At 40.0% G+C, this 16522-nt stretch overlaps 1 protein-coding gene across 1 annotated transcript in view; it reads left to right on the top strand.

The window, feature by feature from the left end:
• LOC122798691 (zinc finger protein 501-like) overlaps positions 1 to 15927 on the top strand; it is a 236247-nt gene extending 220320 nt beyond the window's left edge. Inside the window, exon 4 of the mRNA XM_044067785.1 lies at positions 9889 to 15927. Coding sequence (XP_043923720.1) covers positions 9889 to 11171 — 1283 coding nt within the window. The 3' untranslated portion in view covers positions 11172 to 15927. The remainder of the gene's footprint in view (positions 1 to 9888) is intronic.
• Positions 15928 to 16522: the final 595 nt, after the last annotated feature.

The following is a 16522-nucleotide window of genomic DNA, read 5'->3' as shown; positions in this document are numbered from 1 at the left end:
CAACTACTGTTAAGGATGGACAACACCACAGGTATGTGGTACATAAACAAGCAGGGGGGGTACACATTCCTACCCCCTTTGCAGACTAGGCATGGCCTTGTGGAACACAGCCTTGACTTACAAAATACATCTTCAAGCACAATTCCTGCCAGAAAAGCAAAATACTCGGGCAGACGACCTAAGCAGAAATCTTATGGACCCGCACAAATGGAAACTGGATCCACAAATCTTCAGCATGTTAACACAGAAATGGGGGAGCCCAGACATAGATCTATTTGCCTCTCCCCAAAACTATCATTTGGACAAATTCTGCACAAGAACTCATCACAAAAAAGCTTGGAAAGTGGATGCCCTATCCTTCAGGTGGAAAAACCTATCAGTCTATGCCTTTCCCCCTCTGCCTCTACTCTCCAAGGTCTTACTAAAAGTCAGACAGGAAAAACCAAAAATGATCCTAATTGCTCCAGACTGGCCTCACCAGCACTGGTACCCGCTTCTCAGGAATATGTCACACCTTCCTCCGTGGTACTTGCCTCAAACACCTCATCTACTGTCTCAGCAGAACTTTCAAATTTTGCATACTCAGCTCCAAACTCTGAATCTTGCAGCATGGCTAATCAACTAATTATTCAAACCACATTTCTCAGTAAACCTTTGATGGATGTCATTTTGGAAGCCAGAAGGCCTAGTACTAGAAATTCTTATGCTGATAAATGGAAGAGATTCTGTGCTTGGAACCAAGCACAAGGAATAGACACAGCAAAGCCCAATATTCCTCAGATTTTACAATACTTAACTGAGATGCTTGACAAGGGCCTATCTTTTTCTTCAATAAAAATCCATGCCTCTGCCATCTCAGCTCATTACAACACAGAGCCTCCCCTCTTTTCTCATCCACTGCTTAAACAGTATCTCAGAAGGGCCAACAATTTAAGGCCTCCCAGGAGAGCACCAAGTCCTGCATGGGACCTCAATTCTGTGCTGGAAAAACTCACCCTGCCTCCTTTGAACCAGCAGCTACTGCAGATATAAACTTTCTATCTTGGAAGACAGCTTTTCTTTTGGCAGTCACTTCAGCAAGAAGGGTTTCAGAACTACAGGCTCTCATGGCAGTGGAGCCTTTCATTATATTTTACCCGGACAGGGTGGCCCTCAGGACCAATCCTTCTTTTATGGCTAAGGTGGTATCCAGTGTGGCTCTTAACCAGACCATTCACCTGCCAACATTTTTCCCAAATCCGCAGAACAAGGGGGAGTGGATTCTGTATTCACTGGATGTACACAGACAACTAAGATTCTGCTTAAACAGGACAAAATCTCTTAGAAAGTCTGAGCAACTACTGGTAGCATTTGCTGCAGGATCAGAGGGGAAGGCTATATCAAAGCAGACTATTTCTAAATGGATAAGCCACTGCATTCATTTCTGCTATTTGCACCATGGTAAACCTGTGCCCAAGGGGATCAGATCCCATTCCACCAGGGCTGCCTCTACTTCAGCAGCTTTTCTCAGAGAGGTCCCAACCAAAGACATTCTAGAAGCTGCTACTTGGAGCTCTGTTCATATGTTCACAAAGCATTATCATTTACCTATCTTCTCTAAATCCAGGGCAGGCTTTGCTACTGCAGTCCTGCAAGGCTATGTAGCTGCTCCTAATGCTGTTTAGTTCCATCCTGCCATCCATAGCTTTGGGATTCTACCCAAATGTAATGACTGCAAAAGTGAAACACGAAGAACATACTACATTTGTGTACACTTACCATAAATGTAGATGTTCAAGTGTATTCACTGTTGCAGTCTGGGTTACCCACTTGCCATCCCCCATTCTATACCTTTTCTTTCCTTCACTATACTCAAAAGCCTTTGTGGTGTATTTGCTTTTAGTTGAAAGGTAAATTTTATGTTTCTAAAGTGCATTTATATATTTACAGTTTATTTATACATATTTTTGCTCTCCATTTGGGGGGCACCTGACATCTGGGGCAAGAAAAACTGATTAAAATGGCGTTGGCTGCATGTTTTATACCACTGACGACCTGATGTCATGGAAGAGGAGACAGCAACCGACGCAGGACTCAAGACTTTGTTATTCAGGCCGACTGAGGGCAACCTGCCAGCAGATTACCCAAATGTAATGACTGCAACAGTGAATACACTCGAACATCTACATTTGTGGTAAGTGTACACAACTGTACTATTCATAGGTATATACAAGGCTAATGACTCCCAGAGCATTTATAAGCATAGCCATTTCATAGGTGTATACAAGGCTAATGACTCCCAGAACCTTTATAAGCATGGCCGTAGGTATATACAAGGCTAATGACTCCCAGAGCCTTTATAAGCATGGCCATTTCATAGGTATATACAAGGCTAATGACTCCCAGAGCCTTTACAAGCTTGGCCGTGCAGTCCATCTTAGTTGTGTCCCTATGTAGCATAGGCATTTATTAGGAGAGGGCATGTTAGTTAGGAAGTTTCTAGAGGATATGTGTGTGTGTGTGTGTGTGTGTGTGTGTGTGTGTGTGTGTGTGTGTGTGTGTGTGTGTGTGTGTGGGGGGGTATGTTTGGGCATTACTGTCTGCCTTTGTCAGAGAAATGGGGGGGGGGGGCAGACCTGGGGTGAATTTCGAATTTCTCATCCATTGATCGAGGTTATGCTTAAATAGAGTTAGTGATGGACTCTGCTTCACATGGATGAGGAGCCTGTTCCAGTGCATGGGGATCCTCTGAGGTTCTATATGTCTTGCCAACATGTTTTATTTATGCCCCAAGCAAAATGTAAATCCTTGGATCTAGTGGTTCTGATGCTGTTTGTTTTGTAGATGTGTAAAAGTTCCTTCAGAGCTGGACCCGAGGGTGCCTTGTATGCCAGGCATAGATCACCTCTCAGTAACCTGTAGGAGACTGAACACAAAGTTAGGGTTTAAGGTGATCCTTTGTAGAACTGTGTTATTTATACTGTGGATTCTCCTGGTGAGGAACCTTTGTGGCATTCCAGCTGTTGCATGTGAATTTTCAGGTACATGCCAAAGGGGGCATTATACTCAATGATTAGTCTGATAAGGGCTGAATAAGGAGGCACTACGACTTCTATGGACCTGGACGCCATGCCCTTACTTACCTATAAGTCAGGCAACATAGAATGATTTTCCTACTACCTTGGCCACATGTTGGTCAAATTCCAGATTTCTGTCTACTTATGTTCTGAAATCCCTGACTACTGGGTCAGCTCTTCATGGTGTCTTATTGATGGAGTAATAAGCCTGGGTGGCAGTTTTTCCCAAAAGGCACTATAATGCATTTGTTGGCATTGAGTTTTAATCAGTGACTTTGGCACAAGTCATTTGTCTGTGTTAGACCCTCTTGTAAGATGTTTATGTCATGGGGGGAATCTGTGATAGCTCCCAGTTTGCAGTCATCTGCAGGCTTGGTCATTCAAAGGTCATTGACATTAGTTTTCACCTCCAAGAAGTACATGCCAAATAGGAGCAGTCCCAGCGTGGAACTCTGAGGTACCCTGCTGGGACTGGTGTTTAAGTGGAGGTGGTGTCATCTGACTTCCTGGGTTCTGTCTGTGAGCCAGCTGGCAATCCAGTGAGTTGTAGTGGTTTATGCCCAGTTTGGTGAGTTTGCCAACTAAACCCAAGTGGGGTATTATATTGAAAACCTTAGCCAGGTCCATGTAGGCAGTATATGCCAATTTCCCCATCCATTGCCTGGTGGCCTTCTCAAAGAAATCCACCAGATTTAGTAGGCATGACCTTCCCTTGACAAAGCCAAACTGGATTGGATCAAGTGTCTGAAAGTTGCCTATGTCTTTTTTTGATCATTTCCATGATAATTCATTCAATGGCTTTGCATATTAGACTAGCCAGACTAATAAACCTGTAGTTTTTGGGGTTGGTTGATGGTTCACTCTTGTGAAGTGGAATAACCATTACAGTCCTCCATTTTCATGGTATAAAGCCTGCTTTGAGGCCATAGTTGAAAAGTGACTCAAGTGGTTCTAATAGATCAGGTTTCAAGCTGTTTAGGAGGTATCTTGGGATATTATCGGGCCCCATAGAGGCTGTGTTTGTGGTCTTAGTGAGCACTGCCAGGACCTGCCTCCTACTGATAGTTGGGAGGACTATGCTAATGGGTATTTCATGATGGAGGCGGGGGGGGGGGGTGGAGTGGGGGGTGAATTATGAGCTGAATTTGTCAGCCAGCAGATTCACTATGTCACCATGCTCAGTGAAGGTGTCACCATTGATCACTAGTTGGCATATGTCACCATGCTCAGAGAAGGTGTCACCATTGATCGCTAGTTTGGCATACTGATGTGTGCTGCCTTTAAGACTTCAGATAGAGGCACCATACTCAGTGAAAGTGTCACCATTGATCACTAGTTCGGCATACTGATGTGTGCTGCCTTTGAGACTTCAGACGGAGGCACCATGCACAGTGAAGGTGTCACCATTGATCACTAGTTCAGCATACTGATTGTGCTGCATTTGAGACTTCAGACGGAGGCACCATGCACAGTGAAGGTGTCACCATTGATCACTAATTTGGCATACTGATGTGTGCTGCCTTTGAGACTTCAGACGGAGGCACCATGCTCAGTGAAGCTGTCACCATTGATCACTAGTTCAGCATACTGATGTGTGCTGCCTTTGAGACTTCAGACGGAGGCACCATGCACAGTGAAGGTGTCACCATTGATCACTAGTTCAGAATACTGATTGTGCTGCATTTGAGACTTCAGACGGAGGCACCATGCACAGTGAAGGTGTCACCATTGATCACTAATTTGGCATACTGATGTGTGCTGCCTTTGAGACTTCAGACGGAGGCACCATGCTCAGTGAAGGTGTCACCATTGATCACTAGTTCGGCATACTGATGTGTGGTGTATTTGAGACTTCAAAATGAGGCACCATGCTCAGTGAAGGTATCACCATTGATCACTAGCTCGGCATACTGATGTGTGCTGCCTTTGAGACATCAGATGGAGGCACCATGCTCAGTGAAGGTGTCACCACTGATCACTAGTTCGGCATATTGATGTGTGCTGCCTTTGAGACTTCAGACGGAGGAGTAGAAGGCCTTGTAGTTGTCTTTAGCCTGTGAGGCTATTCTGACCCCTTAATTAGCTTTGTTGGACATAATTAGTCCTCTTAGTTTCCTGTTTAGTTTAGCTAGAGAGCTCCTATCATTACGGGAGTTGCTCTTCCTGATTTAAGCCATGAATTTTTGTTCCTTTTGTTATGTACCCTATTAAGGTTAGGATTCCACCAGTGCAGTTTATTTTTAATTTGTTTTGGGCTTACTTCTCGTACATACATCAGTCTACATACACCCATTTACAGGGTTGTACAGGGTATCTGGGAATAATTCTACATAGGTTGCTGTTGTTACTGAACTGATTTTTATTTCGAAGAACAGATTTGTGGTCCGACCTCACCAGTGAGGACATGACACGTGGGGGGGTGTTACACTTTCCTATATTAGTGAGTACCAGGTCCAGTATGTTTGAACCTCTGGTGGGTGCATGCACTGTCTAATCAAGGGTATTTGTGTTAATATAGTCCAGGAATTGTTGTGCCTGTGAGTATGAGATAGTGTAAGTCTCCCATTTTATAGAGGGGTAGTTAAAGTCTCCTATGAATAGGGTATTTGGTTTAATGGTGAGTGTTTTCAGTAGATCTAGGTATGAGCTATGGAATTCTAGAAGCATAGCAGGAGAAATATAGCTTGCAAGGATATGGTATGGGACTTTGTCTATTATGATTTGCATGTGGATAAATTCCAGGCATCATCATGTTTATGCTTGTTGCTAATATAGATGGAGAATCCTCCACCTTTTGTCCATGTCTGTGCAGCTGACTGTACCTTCTGTCCATGTCTGTGCAGCTGATGGTATAACTGTGTGGAGGCACTGAAGCCTTGCACTGCTAGAATACTTTCTGCAGATTTAAACCATGCCTCGCTAACAGCACAGATGCCTATATTCTCTAGAATGAGTAGAGCTTGTAGGCTGAGGGGTTTCTTGTTTAAACTCCTGATATTGAGTAGTAGCACCTTTAGGATTCTTTGGGTTTTATTTGCTCTGTCAGAAGGTTTGTCTATTTGGCATTGCCTATAAAAGGCTCTAAGGGGAAGGATAAAGTTTTATCCAATATTCAGAAGCCTAGGGGAAACAGGTGTAGACAGTCCTTCGTAAAGCAATGTGGTTTGTTAACTATCCCATGATGACAAATATTGAATCCCCTTGGAAAGGAACTAAGCCAGTTATTGAAGTCAAGCCATATTTTCTTTGTTCTATGGCATCATCCTTTGTAAAGGTAGAATGCTGCTGAGTGCAAGGCACATACCTGCCTGAGACACATATGCATAGAGATCAACAATGTTTCTCTTCGTATAGGCCAAGAAAGTACGTCTGAGGTCATTAATACCCGCATGGACTATTATGGAATCATACTGGTACCTGTGGTGTAGTGACTTGAGTCTGTGCGTAACTTGAAGGATTCTGTCAACAGATAAGCAACTATAGAGAATATATGGCAGATCCTGGCTCCAGATAAGCAGCTATAGCAAAACAATATACAATAAGTTTGCTGTGAAACAATCCTTTTCTGGTCATACTAGAAACTGAAAAAAATTGACATCCCTTTTATGTTATGCATCAAGCAATGTTTAAAATCTACAAATGTGACTGTTATTTATTTATTCTTCATTGACCGAGTTTATCCCACTAGGCCAATGACCTCTTTTCAGGGGAAACTTGAGGTGGTATTCAAACTCAGTAGAGGAAATTTATACAGGCCATCAGGAAACTACCCTGCTGTTTTTTCCATTAAGTGCTGTGGAATCTTTTACGTCCACCTAAGCTAATACTAGCTGAAGCAGGTGGAACCACAGTTTAATATCTCATCTGAAGAACAGCACACTCAGGAGTGCAGCACCCCTCCTTAGGTTGCACTGTAGTGTTAGTGTCAAGTACCTGGTGTGGGAATAGAACCCACAGCCTTTTGATCTTTCAGCACCGAAGGTGAATGTGCTACCTTTTGAACCACTGGCACTGCTTATGGCACAGTTTTATTCAAAATTCAGTTTTCATGTGTATAGAAACACTTTTGCTCCCATGAAATACAGCTTTCCATGTGGCTGCTGCAGTGAATCTTAAGTAAAACGTTTGTCACCATGTACTCCTGGGTTTTATGGCGAGTATTGATGACATCACATGGACAAGAACCAATTAGGTGATAGATAGCAGACAGTAGCAGTTATGCAGTAAGTACTGAGTAAGAGATCGGTGATTAGTGGGTTGTGACAAGGGCTTTTACTGCAGAGTATTTTAGGTATTTCATTCTGGCTAGAAAATAAGGTCAGCCTTTTAGCTGATGTCACAAAGATGGGTGCAGTGGCTAATGATGCGGTACTTCTTGCACAGCCCAGTACAGAGAGGCAGCAGCTGAAATAAAATGTAGTGATCTTGATAATTCCATATTTGTTGGTGGGTGCTTGATTATTGATTTAGCTTTAGGAGGTATACCTGTAGAACATCAGAAAAAATAAAAAGGCCTTCATGTTATAATCGGCTTGAGGTGTGTGGTATAATAATGCAGTGTCAAAGGCAAACATGAATGCAGAATCCCTTTGCAGGGCATAGTGCTGTGAGAATGCAGATGTTATATTATGAGTTGCACAGATGCGGCTATATCTGGACTGTTGGGTTTTATTCTGGGGAACATACTAGGAAAGGGCCATCAGGCTTGTTGAAAGTGCAAATCAAGTCAGCCAGTATGGCATATGCAACGGTGTGCATGGAGTGTGAAGAAAGACACGGCGATCAGAATGGGGTTGCATGGGGTACGATAAAAGGCTTGTAGTACTGGGATTGAAAGAACAGAGCACAAGAAAAAGCTCAGAGTACTGAAAATACAGAGAATATGAGAAAAATATTATGAGTAGTGAGGATAGGCTCCATGAAGTACAAGGGAACAGAAACTAGGGGTACATTTAGTATGGTTAATGTTTCACAGCACTGAGAATCAGGTGCTTGAAGTGCAAAAAAAGGATCTGAGAATAGAAAATGGCAGGACAGTGAGAATGATAAACGTTTCCTAGTACTGGGGGTGGAGGTGCACCGAATATGAAGAGGATTCACTGAACTGGCAAGGAAGTGTGCGGTATAGAGAAAGGCTTGGAGTACTGGAAATGGTTGGAAGTGGAAGCGCACTGAGTATAAGAAAATGGTTGGAGTGTGGCAGTGAGAATTTACAGAGTATGACCAAAGTAATAGAATTCTGGGAGTTAAGTGCAGAGAGGATGATGAAAGGCTTGGAGTACTGGAGTTAAGTGCAGAGAGGATGATGAAAGGCTTGAAGTACTGGAAATGGCTGGAAGTGGGAGCATATTGAGTATGAGAAAATGGCTAGAGTGTGGCAGTGAGAACTTAAGGAATATGACCAAAGTATTAGAATTCTGGGAGTTAAGTGCAGAGAGGATGATGAAAGACTTGGAGTACTGGAGTGGAGTCTCATGGAATACAAGGAAGGGTGAACAATAATGGGAATTACATATCTTACAAAGCTCAGAGTATTGGTAATAGGGTTATATGGACGATAAAGGAAGGCTCAGAGTACTGGGAAAGGAGGAAAAGGAAGGACTCCACGTACTGACAAAGGAATATGCTGAAAGGTGTGGAGTACTAAAATGGGATTGCCTGGAGTACAGGGAAAGGCTCTAATTACTGGAAGTTAAGTATAGGTTGGAGTAAGGGAAATAAGGTTACATGGAGTACCCATACAAAAAATGATTCAGAATTCCAGGAATTGACTGAGATGAATGGCTTGACTTACTGGGAATAAAGTAATACTGGGAAAGGACTAGGTGAAAGGCACATTGTATCGGGAAGGGAAGCATGGAATATGAGGAAATGTACATATTACTTGAAATGAGTGACATATTGTGTACAGTAAAGTGCTTTTGGTGTCGGATGTAGTGAACAAGGAATTTCAGAGCATGTAGAATGAATATTTTAAGAGAGAAATAACTGGTAGGATGATATGTGTACATCTAGTCATTTCAGGGAAAAGTTAGCATATAATCAATGAAGAAAAGTGGGCAAGGTGGGATTATCGGTGGAAAAAGTCGGTAGTAAAGACAACATCAGGAAATATTTCATAGAGAGGAATATAGGACTCTGGAATGTATTATTTTTGTGCTAACTAGAAAAATTAGCTGGTTCATTTTAGACTCTTTTCAGCCATGACAGGGCCACATTGAGTAATGCAGTATATAGTGTATGTATATATATATATATATATATATATATATATGTCTTTGTGTACTTGTGTGTATGTTATGTATGTCTACATGTGTGGATAAGATGTATGCACTGACATTACATATTTGTAAATATATATATATTTATATATACATGATGTACACATAAACACACACACGCATACACAGACACACACACACACACACACACACACACACACACACACACACACACACACACACACACACACACAAACATAAAAACATGAATAAAATAAAGAAGGCAGACATGAGGCACAAGCACGAACCCACTTTGTTGCATTAAATAGTTTCAAACAGCTGTAGGTGCTTTTATCTGTTTTTCAGAATACTTCAGATAATCTCATTTTAGAGCTCGGAATTTCACTGCAGTCTTTCAAAAACAAGCAGTGTTAGTGTAAGTGTAAAATTCAACAAAAAGCTACTACCCTGAGGAGCAAATGGAGGGCATGCCTTAAATATGCCACTCCAGTAGCAATGCAATGTGAAAAAGTAAACCAAAATTTTGAGTAAGAAAATAAATCTTCTGTATCAGTCATTGCCTTATTCTGATGCTTAATTTCTTTCTTTAGTCCACAGGAAGTCAGCCTACATTGAGATTCAGAGTCAGCAGCCATTCTCTGTGAAACATCAGAATTCTGAATCTGGCGAGGCATTGCCACGTGATGAATCATTCAGAAGACACGAAGGAGTAGAGAGTGGACATGGACACCAGAAATGCACGGAGTATAAGAGCAGGCATAGCGGGAACTTTCAACTAGGAATGCATCTGACCACTCATGGAGAAGAGATACCATGTACATGTCTGAACTGCAGGGGCAATAACCGAGAAAAAGACTCTTTCACAATACTCAAGAAAATCCTCATTAAAGAGAAGCGATATAAACATACTATATGTGATAAGAGTGTTGTGCATGACAGCGGGTTATCAAAGCACAAGACTGTTCATACTGTGCAAAAACCCTATAAATGCCCCATATGTAACAAGGGTTTTACATGTAACCGTAGTCTAAAAAAGCATCAGATTATACACACTAGGTCAAAAATGTATAAATGTTCAACATGTAAGAAATGCTTTTTATTCAAGGAATGTTTGATAGAGCATCAGATTTTCCACAGTAAAAAGAAGCCATACAAATGTTCTAAGTGTGACAAACGTTTTGCATATAGTAACTGTCTGATTAAGCATCAAGTTATACATACAGGTATGAACTCTTATAAATGTGATATGTGTGACAAGAGATTTATAGATGCATGGATGTTAAAGCAACATCAGTTTATTCACACTAGACAAAAACTCTATAAGTGTACCGCCTGTTACAAGAGCTTTATGAGGAAGGAAACCTTGAAACAACACCAGTATATCCACACTGGACAGAAACCCTTTACCTGTGCCACATGTAACAAGGGATTTATAGTGAAGATAAACCTAATAAGGCATCAGAATATCCACATTGGACCGAAAACCTATAAATGTGCTTCCTGTGGAAAGGGATTTAAGAAGAAGGGAAACCTGACACGTCACGAGTATGTCCACTCTACAGAAAAACCCTATAAGTGTACATCCTGTAACAAGGGATTTATAGAGAAAAAAAAACTGTTAAGGCATCAACATGTCCACACTGGACAGAAACCCTTTACCTGTGCCACATGTAACAAGGGATATACAGAGAAGATAAACCTAATAAGGCATCAAAATATCCACACTGGACCAAAAACCTATAAATGTGCTTCCTGTGGAAAGGGATTTAAGAAGAAGGGAAACCTGATACGTCACGAGTATGTCCACTCTATAGAGAAACCCTGTAAGTGTGCATCCTTTAACAAGGAATTTATAGAGGAAAAAAACTGTTAAGGCATCAACATATCCACACCGGACAGAAACCCTCTACCTGTGCCACATGTAACAAGGGATTTACAGGTAAGATGTCATTAAAAAGGCATCAAAATGTCCATGGTGGTTTCAAGTGTTTAACATATAACAAGACTTTTCAGTGTAAGAGAACGCTCAAAGACCACAAGGGCTTCCGCAAGGGTCTGAATGGAAAGATGAAATCAGTGAGAAAAGGATAGTAGTACTGCTGGAACTGAACTCATCCTCAAGTCTTGGTGAGTACCTTCACAAGGTGGGTCCTGTTGGTACAAAATATCACCAAGACAACACTGATATATAGTCAGTATTTTAAATATCATAGAGAAAGGTAAGTCAAAAAATAAAAAAGAAGACTATGTGCCCAGGTCCCAGGATAAAAAGTGCCCTTTCCTGGTGTACCGACAACAACACAACAATTCCTACAACAGGGTTAAGCTAGGCTCTGGGAGGATGGATTTCCTGTGGTAGAAGGAAGAAGTAGTCTACAAAAACATGGCAAGTGGCAGGCCAAAAAAGAGGCTTAGGGGTGACAAGGTGGACTATTGAGGATAAGAAATAAATTATAAATTGCTGTTGTTATTGTTATTGTTACGATTATGATTATTATTATTATTATTATTATGCATGAAGGCCAGAATTTTCAAATAAAGGATATGCAGAAAGATTAAGAGAGAAATTAAAAGAGAGATTAAGTATTTGCAAATAAAAAAATGTCAGGAGCTATAAATAAACATTTGTATTCATTAATGCAACAGATGTATGAAAAATGTTACATAGACAAAGAAATTTTGGGCCACCCGGGCAAAGGCTTGACAGCAGAAGTGCAAAAATGTAAAGAATCAAACCCAAAGATTTTAGAAAGGTATAAAAAAAGAAACATGGACATCGGAAAGAAAAACAGATTTAATATGGTGCACTACTTATGAAAAGGAAAATGCAAAACTAATCAATATAAAAAAGCAGCTCCAAAGATATTTGAAGAGAAATGAAGGCAAAGGCACACAGATATGGAAAATCATGCAATACAAAAAAGTAAGACAAAGGCAGAATGCAGAAAAGAGGATTAATGAGGTAGAAGTTAAACAGAAACTGAAGTTGCGGAATACTTGTGAAGTCAATGATTTAGTGTAGACAATCCAGCACAGGTACTGTTGCAGCATGATGGAACAGTGAGCCCCCAAACTAAGGAGAAGCAGGTGGAGCAGAGGCATCGAAGAAGATGAGCAACATCGTGATGCTGTAAATCCTTCTGTAGGAGACCGGTATGAAAATCCAGTTAAAGTTGGACAGCAAGGGAAGCAGCAGGAAACAGTGGCAAATCTGACACAGGTAATATTGTGGAGTGATGGATCGATGCGTTCCCATATGAAGGAGCAGTAGGTGAAGAGGATACATCACAGGAAGATGCTCTGGAACCTTCTGTAGAATACTTGCAGGAAACAGAGCAAAGAAGATGCTCTCATTCCAGAAGAACACCATCTAAGGGAAGATCTCCTTGATTTACCAGAGATGAATAGACATATTAATATTGAGAAAAAAAATTACAGACGGTAAATAAGACCCAAAATGTCAGAAGACTGAGAAAACAGATAAACACAGTAATCAGGGCTATTAATTAGAGATTCACATGATATAATAGAAATAAGTAGGATATATTTCTGTCCAGTTAAACTAATTATGGATAAAGTGTTATCCCAAAAATGGAGAGTAGCAAAAGAAAGGAAGGAAACAGATAAAATACCACCATGGAAACAGTGAGCAGAGAAAACTATAACGCAATTAAGACAATAAGTAGCTCTGTTAAAGGAATATAGAAAAGGGAACAGATCATCAAAAATACCTAGAAACATAGATGCTATAAAAATAACACACAGTACCAAAAACAGACCAGGATTTATCATATACAATTGCTAATAATAAACTACAAATTTCAGCACAGGCAGAAAAAACATCGAAGGTATGTAGGTAACTCTAAAGGAAAAGTACAAAATAAGCAATTCATTTATGACACAAAAAAGGTTTTATAGATAATTGGGAAACAAAGAAATAAAAGAAATAGAAATGCCAGCAAAAAAAAAAAAAAGAAATAGGTACATAGTGGAGAAGTATTTTGAGGACTGCGCTGAACATAACAAAGGTGCTGTAGAATGGATAGAAGAAATTAAAGGAAACAGTTAGGAGTTCTAATGTAAAGATATGAAATGGGATGAAGTAACAACCAGAGAAATGTTGGCAAGGTTAAGGGAAGCTCCTAATTTGAAAAGCCCCAGGCTCAGATGCAGTACCTAACTTCTGGCTAAAACTACTAATATCTATACACAAGGATTTAGCCCTGAGTAAGAATTACTTATATCCACATCCTAAACAGACACCAGCCTCGTTAACAACTAGATAAACAATACTCCTCCTTAAAACTGAATCTGGAAGCCATATTAAGAAGTATAGACCAATAACCTGCCTTCCGACAATGTACAAACTATATACTGGAACTGAGGTAGACAGTGTTTATAGTCCTTCAGAAAAAAATCAATTATATCAATAGAACAAAAACGTAACAAAAAAGTCAAATTGAACAATGGACATTTGTTAACAAGTAAAGCCATGATAAAGAATTGTAAAAATGGGAAGAATTTAAGTACGGGATAGACAGATTCCAAAAAAAAAGTATTTGAGGGCATCACAGTAAAGGATAATGGATTTATAAGATTCACCCTATAACCGATCAGTGACGACAAAACAGTGGCGAGCCATGACAGTTACCTTATTATCCCAGGAGTAAAAATTCAGAGGGGGATATATATACAAGGTGATTTGTTGTCACCGCTGCTGTTTTGTCTTGCCCTCAATCCATTAATCTGCTTACTTAGCAGGTTAGGTAGGCTATGGTTACAACTGAGCTCCCAGAAACCAACCTTGTTTAGAGACTTAACCTCTATTTTTGTAGATGACTTAAAGCTGTATAGTTCATCAGATAAGGAAAGCACAGCTACAAATGCTTAAAACTTTCTCAGATGGTGTAAGAATGACTTTTGGCTTTGATAAATGTGCAAAAGTAACATTTAAAACAGGAAAGCTGCAGTACCAAGAAAATATCAACCTGGGACATGAGTGTGATGTAAAGGAACTTGAGCAGGTGGGAGTGTATAAATATTTGGTAGTAGATGTAAGCTTGGCAATAAAATAGAACAAATGAGAATAAAACCCAGTAAGGAATACTTCAGAAGACTGAAACTAATATTGAAAACTGCCTTAACATCCAGGAATAAAGTCCAATCAGTAAATCAATTTGATCTTCCTGTTCTAACTCACAGTTTTGGGGTGATTGTCTGGCCTCAAAAAAGTATTTGATCAGGTGGATAATAAAACAAGAAAAATACTAAATTGCTTGTCAAACTATATACAAAATTCATTGTTTACTAAGATTATATATGCCTCGCTCTGAAGGAGGTATGAACCTCCTTGAAATTGATTAAATATATTTATCTGCAGTTGTGGGACTGCATACACATATCTGTTGACCTTATCAGATCCAAACACAGCGAAAGTTTTAAAGCATAAAGAGAAGTCTATGATGACATCTTTGCGTAGTTTAGCAGAAGTATTTCTGTATCAAGCAGGAATGGAACTCATACCAGAAGTAGACAAAAATCTAACAGCACCTGAATGAGCCAAAAAAACAAAATACAGAACATAAGGAAAAGGATTAGAAAGAAAGAAAGAAAATTGGAAAAATCTATAAATGTAGCGGCAAGTTTAGAGAGAGCTTCTGGAACAAATGCATGTTGACCAAGATTTGGTGCAGGAATGGATAAGGAGAGGTAAACTGAAAAGCAACCCCTTTCACTCATCACTGTAAAGTCCTATACTCCCTAAGATGGCTTGAACTGAAACCAAAAGATGAAAGGCTAATAGTGGCTGTCCAGAAGAGTTGGCTATGTACACATTGAAAAAGTAGAAGAAATGGACAATGCTGGTCCTGTAAAACAGAACTAGAAATAGGCACACGACTTGTTACTGGGTGTGACTCACTCATGGCAAAGGGCCTGTATATTGAAAGGCACAGAAAACTGTTGCATTGTGGATTGTGCAAACATTACAATGTAGAAGTAGCTGAGAAGCACTGGAAACATGAATCACAAATCATTATAGAGAATAATTAAGTTTATATCACATGGGATCACCCATTACCAATGGTTCAAAAAATAGATGTGAAAACCAAGCAGTTTATGAATAAAAGACTAAAGTAGCACTTTTCATTGAATTTGCTACACCCATTGATTACAGTGTCTTATATACAGAGAGACAAAGTCATAAAATACCAGGATTTGCAGGCAGAAACACGAAGAATGTGAAAGAAAGATACCTGCACAATTCCAATAGTAGTAGGAGGAAGAGGTCTATTAAAAAAGAAATTACAGTCATAATTGGATGTGCTAGTGATACATGGAACTTCATATGAATTACACAGGGATGCAATTCTGGGCACATTGTATGTGCTGAGAAAGAACATTCTTGGCTAATATCAAAAAATGAAACAATACTAATGTCATGAACTCTAATTGTGCTCTGACATAGGAAAGGGATCCATTTCCATCACAGTATTAGAAATCCAAAACATTTTAAGAATTTAAAAAAGGTGATTTCCAGGTATGCTAATATGATAATAGTTCATAGATTCATAGCTGCTTACTAGACTAATGACCACAAGGCTCACCATGCATCCCAAATCTCTGACAAGTTCTGTTACTCTTGATAAATGTAAGTAGGGGCCTGGAAGATGAACTATTTTCAGGCTGCCTGTGTCCATTAGAGACATAGGTCCCAAACCAGGAATTCATTATTTTCTGTTCCCCATCCAGTTGTCCATGTTAATGTGAATTGGGTTAGGGAGGAATTCTGCTTCACATAGATGGGGAGCCTGTTCCAGAGAAGGGGTAGTCTCTGGGATACATACCTGTCTCTCCAACAGGTTCTATTTATATCACAGGCAAGGTTTAATTTAAGTCTTTAGATCGGGCAATTCTGGTGCTATTTGTTTTGTGGCTATGCAGGAGGTCCATCAGAGTGCGGTCTGACAATAATGCCTTGTATGCCAGCCATAAATCTCCCCTCATAATGCATACAACAACACCACAATTGTGGAGTGCAACAGAATCTAAGTGGTTACCAAGTTTGGGAAGGCCACAAACTAAAACAGAGTCAAAGGCCAACTGTAATGTGAATACTTTACAGTGTATATCCAGATTTAAAAGGCACACACACTGAGTAGTCCAAAAACAATTACTTTTCCAATAAACAGAACAGTAATTAAAACAACTTATTATTAGGGATAC

Source organism: Protopterus annectens, chromosome 3.part1 (assembly GCF_019279795.1).
Source record: "Protopterus annectens isolate FY-2018-M chromosome 3.part1, PAN1.0, whole genome shotgun sequence".
Taxonomy (NCBI): Eukaryota; Metazoa; Chordata; order Ceratodontiformes; family Protopteridae; genus Protopterus; species Protopterus annectens.
This window is presented reverse-complemented; position numbering and strand designations above follow the sequence as displayed.